This window comes from Diplotaxodon limnothrissa, linkage group LG6 (genome assembly GCF_057381915.1).
Source record: "Diplotaxodon limnothrissa isolate DT_005_m linkage group LG6, D_limnothrissa_male_GT1.1, whole genome shotgun sequence".
Classification (NCBI taxonomy): Eukaryota; Metazoa; Chordata; class Actinopteri; order Cichliformes; family Cichlidae; genus Diplotaxodon; species Diplotaxodon limnothrissa.
Window position 1 is genome coordinate 11,001,009 of NC_140601.1, and position 8,378 is coordinate 11,009,386.

The following is an 8,378-nucleotide window of genomic DNA, read 5'->3' on the forward strand; positions in this document are numbered from 1 at the left end:
TTGTCCGTTGTAAAAGCTATGATTCATCCAACCAGTTATAAACATGAGTCAGGCGGAGGGATCGCACTCACAAAAAAGGCTCGTTTGTTTAACTTAACCAGCATAGTCGAGTGGCCACGCTTTTGTTGACGTTATAAATACTGTTGTGAAGACCTCCCACTCGCGCTGCTGGTTTCACAGTGAACAAACGCCCTCGCGCTTGGTGCGGAGTGATATACGCAGTAGTACTTCGTTCCTATATAATCCCCACGCGACGGCTCTACCTGCTCTTCGTTCCTACAGCTCCTAAAGTAAACACACTTTGCGCATAGTAGCTTTAGCGGGCCAAAATGGCAGTGTAGAGGCGTGCGGCAGCTAATTTTGCAGCGGCAACAAACCGGCAGTGCAACGGCTAAGTGCACTGGCTTTTTCTGGCAAAATGGCGTAAGTAATTTTTTTTTATGTTTGCAGTCTTCTAAAGAGAAAAAAAAATATAGCCACTTCCTGTAGTAACTAACCTGTCAACTAGAATGTGTTACTGGCTATTAAACTTGTTGATCAAGGCTATTTGTTTTTGTAAAAAAAAAAAAACTTTAAGTGTGTTGATTCCTAGTTCCTTGTTTGGAGCTAAGGTATCAAATTACAGTATACCAGCTGAAGTAGACCGAGCCGGCCCCTTACGTTGTGTTGTGAATCATGCTAACGAGCCGTCGTTTGGGCACGGGAAACATTTCAGACGTCTCATTTGAAGTTGTAATTTTTTTCCATGGCTGCGACACTGTTTTTAGTGTTTTGTATACGTTTCATATTGGCAACGTGGCGTCCAAAATGGCGCGCGCTGTGCTCGTTCCCCACCTCGCGCAGATGGCTCTGTTGTGAAAATGGCGGTTTGCCCTCCCACATCTCCGCCGTGACTCATAGGCGTGGGTGGAGTTACCAGCCAATGCATGACCAAATTAGGCAAAGTTATCCCCCGGTGTAGGGCGGAGTTTCCCACCAATACAGCTTTGACGCTTAAGGGGAACGGATTAGCCAAAATTAGATACAAACCCCCCCCCCCCCCCCATAACGGGGATGTCAACTCCTCTAATGACCCTAGTACAGGGGTGTCAAACTCAAATTCACAGTGGGCCAAATTCAAAACTGGGACAAGGTCGCGGGCTAACATTAATATTTATTGGAAAAAAAATCTTCCTCCAGATTTAAGAATGAATCTTTTCTTATGGACTCAAACAAGTTTTGCTGAAAAACTGAATATGGAACAAGCAAAGCTTAATACTAAACAATATATATATTAGCTGTATAATACCAGTAGGCCAGCTCTAATAATAATTTGGTATGGCTTCACGGGCCAAATGTAATTAGGCTGCAGGCCAAATTTGGCCCGCGGCCCAGAGTTTGACACCTATGCCCTAGTACATACCACCAAAGAAGCCTACATTGTCTGCACAATGTTGTCAGTCAACAATATGCTTGTTTCAGGAAGTACACCTGCTCTGGGGAAACTTTGCATTTACAAATAAACTTGGCCCTGCCGAACATTGAATTTTCATAAAGTTTGAATATATTGTTTCACAACTTCCTGCAATAAAATGTGTCACTTCATTTTAGTTTCCATGAGAATCAAGACTTACATTTGCTTATATTCCTTATTTTTCTCCCATTAACATGATTTCTGTTTTCTCCCCTCCAACCAGGTCTCTCCCGGCAACCACCTTCAGCTTTGCTGCCGCCGACAGCATACCTGGACCTCTCGACTCACCTTTGTTCTTGTACACCTTTTCACGGCTACCACTGACCAGCAGCAGCCATGACCCTCTCCCAGCTAGCCCTGGAGGACGTGGAGGCCCTGTACTTAGGTGTGTGTTGTGATGATACATATTGCCAGAGCACTAGTACAAACACTGCTGAATGTGCTGCTTTGTTTGCATAACATTTGGTAATAATAATACCATTCCCAACAATTCTAAAGCCAATGAAGTACAGTTCCATATGGTCAGCATGGAATTATCTGTAGATGGGTTAGATGTTTTAGTGAGTTATTGGATGAATGACAGATTGTATGTATTGGATGCCCAAAATTAGAAATTGACGCGCTGATCTTTTGTTCTCAGGGCCCTCCTTTCTGATGGCTGACCCCATGGGGCCCCTTCTGGACCAAGATGAAGAAGAAGCTCTTTCTCCCTCCTCCCTAGAGGGGAAGGCGCCAGCTTCGCCCTCCCTTTCTTTGTCCACTTATCCATCCTCCTCGTCCCCTTATCAGACTATGTCTTTCTCCCCGCTGTCTTTGTCCTCCCCATCTCCCTCTCCCACCCATTGTTCCTCGTTCCTGGGAACCAAGGCCGGAGCGGACTCGCTGTCCCTCTCTTGGCTGGGTGCCGGCGACCTGCTCGACGCCCATGTTGGAGCAGATGATGGCAAAGGTGAGCGTGCTTTAAAATACATGTTTAATGAGCAGGGGGAAAGTCCTAAATTTTAAAAATTATTTTTCAAAAGGAAATAATTTGACTACTTGTTGAGCTGATTAGAAACCAAATAAAAGAAATGATGGGAGATTACTAATTGGAGTATGTTTAGGACCAAACTACATCTTCCACTCTTATTAGACTGTGAAGTTGGGAGTATTTCTTGTGCTGTGAGTATTTCAGAGGAGAGGCCCGCTGGCAGTTAAGTATTTGAGGTTTGATTGCAGGCTGAGACCGGACGTTAAGACCGTGGATGAGAAACCTCGATGTTTGTAGGGCAACAAACATTTATTGGTTTGTGAGTGGCGGGTGTGGCTCACAGTTGTGCTGTAATGACCGGCTCAATCTGGTTTTGTTAGACGTCATTGTGAAATGACACATTTAGCCCTTTGTTCTTCCTGACATCAGTTAAAGGTGTAAAAGTCCTTGTTTTATGGATTTAGTCTCACTTGAGTATTTGTGAGACGAGGGAGAGATCAAATTTACGCCTGAGGTCATGTGTTGAATACGGTTGGATCACAACATTTCAAGAAAATTTGATGTATAAAAAAATAAACACTGTATGTTTTGTTGATGCTTGCAGCCAGCAGCTCTCATAATATTTTGGGATATTGTATCTTGGGTCAATATTTTAAACAGCAGCTTTCACCGTGTAACCACATCAGTAATTTACATCCGCCCATTGTTTTTTCTGTCATATGCAGTAACGTGACTATAACCCACATAGTGTTGAGATTGTCATACGGCTTTTTTATAGGTTGTAAAAAATTGATCCAGTACAATTCACAACCCTGGTATTTAACAAATAAGTAGCTTTATGGAGTATGACATGGAAATGATTCACTGTAAGATTAATGATCCAAATCTCTGAACTGTTTATTGCGAGTATTAATGAATAATATTTGTCAGCAGATGATGCTTTTGCCGGCATGGACTGGATGTCAGAGAAAATCGACCTGAGTGAATTTGACCTGGAGTCTTTCATTGGATCCTGCTCCTCTGATGAGTCTCCCAGCTCCCCTGAAGATCTCCTGGCTTCCCTGGACTCCTCCATGGATTTGGATCTAGATCCCTTTAACACAAACATCCCCGTCCCACACAGCAGCCTTGAGCTGAGTTTGCCTCTGCCCGACATTCCCAGTCCCCCTCTGGAGCTCCCTCTCCCTGTGGCAGCTGAGGCCAAGAAGATGGATGTTGCTCCTGCTCATGAGGTTAAATCTGAACCTCCATCTCCCCCATCTCCAGTCTACACATTGGAGCTGGGAAGCGAAGTAGATGTCCTAGATGCTGACAAGCAGACCACATCCCTCACAATCATCCCAGACCCCAGTGGAAGCGTTCAGTCGACCCCCATTGTTCTCTCCATCCCCACCTCTGGTCACTTTGTGGTGGTTCTCTCAAACAAAGAAGAGCCCTCCCTCGTATCTCTCCCCGATCAAGCTGTTAAAACCTCTCCACCAAGCGAATGCGACAGTGACTCTGGCTTTGAGTCAGCCATTGGTTCTCCGGTGCGCCTTCCTTCTCCTCTTCCTACCCCGCCCCCTGCAGCTGGTTCCTCTAGGACCAAACCCTACTCCAAATCTGAAGCTTCCACCTCTCCCAAGACCTCAAAGGTCAAATCAGTGTCTGGTGCTCCCAGAGGGGTGGAGAAGAAGCTCAAGAAAATGGAACAGAACAAGACAGCAGCCACACGTTATCGGCAGAAGAAAAGGGTTGAACAGGAGGAGCTGCACAAAGAGTGCGAAGAGCTGGAGAAGAAGAACCACGAGCTGGCGGAAAAAGCAGAGTCCATCAGCCGAGAGATCCAGTACCTCAAGGACCTGATGGAAGAGGTTCGAAAGCACCGCCGTGTAAAGACCAACTCAGTGGCTTAAAAAGAAAGTAGTGAGAGAGTGGTGTTCCTGCTTCAGTGATCACATGCTTAAAGAGAATCCAAACTAGTAATTGAAGAAAATTGTAAAAGAGCTGCGCGTGAAACCTGCCACTTGGTGGAAAAGAATGAATAGCCAGATAAAAAGTCAAACTCGTATAGAAGTTATAGTAGTGTAGATTAGGGGGCTGGGAGTTTGTGAGGTGAAGCATCTGTACATGCTTGTCTCTCAGTCCCCTGTCTTATTCCTGGTACAAAAAACAGGGTGTAAGTTTGTCTTTGTAGACTAGGCATGCAAAGCACGAGTCACCGTAGCTCCTGGTATTGTTGTAGACCTGTAACTCATTGACTGAGATCTCCTTGCTCCAGCACCACTTCATCACCAGACGTCGAATGGGCTTAAATACATTTAGTCAGAAAAATTAAACACCACTTCTACCCCGTTCCTACTACCTTCTAACCCCATGCAACCCTATTTTGACCTTCTTCTTAACATCTTGACTTCCAGTAAGGGGCCTCAGCCTACTTATGAATCCGTGATATTACACTCGACTCTTATGTATATATTTTCTCATTTGCTTGCAGATTGTGGGTATTTTTCCCCTTTTTTTTTTTTTTTTTAATTATTATTTAATGCTGGATAAAATCTTATCACATCTTTGGTAGCTCTGTCTCCTAGCACTGGTGTTTGGCTTGTAAAAAATGCTTTGCTGGTCTTTTTTTCTATTAAATATCTATCAGTACTCCAGTGATGATCTGTCTTTTTTTTAATTTTATTTAGAGTACATTTGATAGTTAAGTCTGTCAGGCTTTTCTGGAAAATTGATACGACAGACTGTAAAACACACATTGGGTAGATAAAAACGAGATTTTTAAGATGAACCAGTTTCAGTGACAAAAATAAAATCTTAACACAGATCCTTTGATATATTTATGTTTATAAAAATGCTGAGTCATTTGCAGAAGGCAATGAGAAGATGAAAAATTAGTCGTGTAAGGATCGATTACTAAGCCAGAGACTAGGACTTGAACTTATAACTCAAGGTTATGAAAGTGAATGTTGTTATTAATAAAAATGGTGCCTTGTATTGGGAAAAGTTGTGCACAAATATATATTTAGAAATTTTCCTTTCCGGTTACATTTGTACCTTACCTGGTTTGTATTGCCTTGTCACAGACCAGAGCCCTATTTCAGGAAGCCGGTTTAGAAAACTCTAAAAATGATACATGGGGTTGAGTAACCCCGAACTGTCCAACTCGGAATATTCGGTTTCAGAAAGGCTGTTAACAATTAGTTCAATCAACGCAGAGTTGCTGTAACCCCAAATTAAGCGCGCGCACGAGGATACATAAAGCCCTGATTAGTGGAGCACAGATTAAGCGAGTCACCATGGAGACGGAGGGAAAGAAGGCGCGGTCAATGTATTTTACAGTGCTTGAGGCCGAAATTCTGATGGCAGCATATGCCGATAACATGCAAATTTTGCGGAAAAAAAGTAACACAGCCTCAGCTGCAAAAGAAAGGGAGCATGCATAAATGGCCTGTATTTATATAGCGCCTTACTAGTCCCTAAGGACCCCAAAGCGCTTTACATATCCAGTCATCCACCCATTCACACACACATTCACACACACCGTGGGAATAAATGTAAAATTTAAGTAGTAGTTCAAATATCACCACATCATGAATTAAGTTTTGTTCATCCTGCTACCTGCAATTTTGTGGAATCCCTCTTTGATAAATCTTGTGGGTCTATGACCGGGGAACACCACAAACGAGTACAGGAGACGTTTCAGTGCAACTGTAACATTCCTGACTGCCCGACAGACGGTAGCCTTGGAAACGTGCTCAGCGTCACCAATATTATACAGAAAGCTCCCGTTTGCAAAAAAACCGAAGTGCAATACAAATAATATGTACAGAACTGAGAGAATGTCTGCGATGTGTCACATGAGCAATATTAGTCCTGAGGATGTTATTCAAATGAATTATAGATTGTGCTGAAAAACGGTAACGTTCACACAGAAAATCATCAGGAAATGATAAAATGTCCAAACGCGCTCTGATCACTCTCTCCCGGCGGAGAGCTCTGCGGAGAATTTGGGCTTCAACATCTACTGGCTCTTCAAGGAAGGGACACGCCATGTCTGACACTTCCTACAGTCAGGTTTCTGACAAAGAGGCGGAGAAGGTCAGGGTTAGTTGAAGTAAACCTGCTAGGGGGCAGGTTAGCTTCACGGAGTGTGTCGTCATAGTAACTCACTCAGAATTAATCTAAACTCGCTTTGTGAAACCGAAAACCCAGAGTTTTCGTTAACTCAGGGTATACTTACTCAGAGTTTGCACTAAACCGGCTTCCTGAAACAGGGCCCAGATCTGCTAATGCCTCAAACCTTTGGAATGAAAACAAATCTCTTTCCACAGAGCTGCGTTACAGTAGTATTTACATATTCTCTGTGTTAGTTGGAGTTCCTCTTAATGTTATTGTGTTAAAGAAGTCTGGCTGGTTTACTACTAAGTAGAAATATGTGAAGAAGAGTGAGGGCAACACATTTTATCAGTTGAAGGCCACGATGCATCGTGTTCAACATAAACCCAATGTTTGAGCAGCGGTAAAAATTGCTTTATACAAAGAGTGAGTGTGTGCAACTTTCCCTTGACTTAACCTGCTAAATAAGTTTAATCACAAAAACTGAAACTTGTGTCACCATCTGGAGCTGCAAAAGCAGCTTTTCTATCTGGAAATGAGACAAGAACAGAGAAAGAAACAGATGGGCCAAGGTTGTATGGGAAAGTCCTTGTAAGTGTGAAACGAGACAACACTCCCCAGGCTCGCACAGGGTGTCAGAGTGAGGGGGGTTGCACAGTTTGTTCCAAAAGAGTGTGTGTGTTAGAGGCCACATTTGGAAAGTTTAATTTGCTCATACCTTGTGTGTTAAGCATGAATTAGTATTTTAACTTACAGTTAAGTCGGTGTAAAGTGTGTGTGGTTTAAAGCCAACTCAGTGTGCTGACTTGTGTTGACCAGCTGTGTAAATTTAGTCTTGTCAGTAAAACCCCTCAGGCGCACACACAGACGCACACATGCACACTCCTCCTTAACAGATTCCTCAGTAGCAAGGCCTTGCCCTCCAGCGAAGATAGCGATAAGAAGAGTGGCTACGCTGGAAGGAAAGACAAGAAAAGAGATGAGGAAAAAGGTCTGCTTTGGTATTATGTGGACCCTGCAGTCCTTGTTAAGGATTTGCTCTCTGATGTGTTTAATTGTTACAGTTATGCTTTTACCTGAAAACTTTCAAAGGGCCTTTATGTCGCTGTTGTAGGCTGTTATAGAGTCATTCTTAAAACATCTATCAGTGCTTCCCACTGAGTCGCTCAGAATCAGCTGCTTTTCTGTCTACAGTAACCTTTGCATATTTAATGAAGTTAGGCAAACCTGTACCATCAGAGTATGAATAGTTTTCTAGTTACATTTTATTTTTATTTATGAGACAAATAATAAACTGAATTCACATTTTTATGCCCAAATTTGAGCCCACACACTGGCATTGGTAAATAAGTGTCACTTATCAAAACATAACAATAATGTGTTTTCCCTGTTCGTTGTGTCTCTTAGCTTAATGGTAAATTTCGAAATGAACGGTGGACAACAATAATTACATTTTAGCATTAAAATATCATTTCACTTAAAGAGCTTCTGCATGCAGGTGGATTAACTAGTACAGAAACAAAGCAGTGTATTTAAAACTTAAAAACTAGAACCAAATCAATTTGACAACTCAAATCTAAGCATCACAATCCACAACCAAGTTGTTGTTTTTATCACTTGTGGACGTCACATGCACCTCACCTCTCTGCTAACACACATACCCAGTTATATGAAAATAAATTATAATAATATAAAAAATGCCATGTAGAGTTCAAATAAGACTTGTTAGTAAAGTGAAGTAGTTAATAATTTTATTTATCTGATCTTTCTGGTAGGGCTTCACACTGACGGTTAATTTGACTCTTCTTCCCCTTTGCGCTGGAACAATGCCCGGCAACACCTCACTGAAGAATG

The 8,378-nt window shown here is 42.6% G+C and overlaps 1 protein-coding gene across 1 annotated transcript; it reads left to right on the forward strand.

Moving 5' to 3' along the window:
- Positions 1-244: 244 nt before the first annotated feature.
- On the forward strand, positions 245-5,024 carry atf4a (activating transcription factor 4a). The gene is made up of 4 exons (XM_085355617.1): positions 245-423; positions 1,677-1,838; positions 2,094-2,402; positions 3,357-5,024. The coding sequence occupies exons 2-4, from the start codon at positions 1,790-1,792 to the stop codon at positions 4,316-4,318; spliced, it is 1,320 nt and encodes a 439-aa protein (XP_085211743.1). The 5' UTR covers positions 245-423; positions 1,677-1,789; the 3' UTR covers positions 4,319-5,024.
- Positions 5,025-8,378: the final 3,354 nt, after the last annotated feature.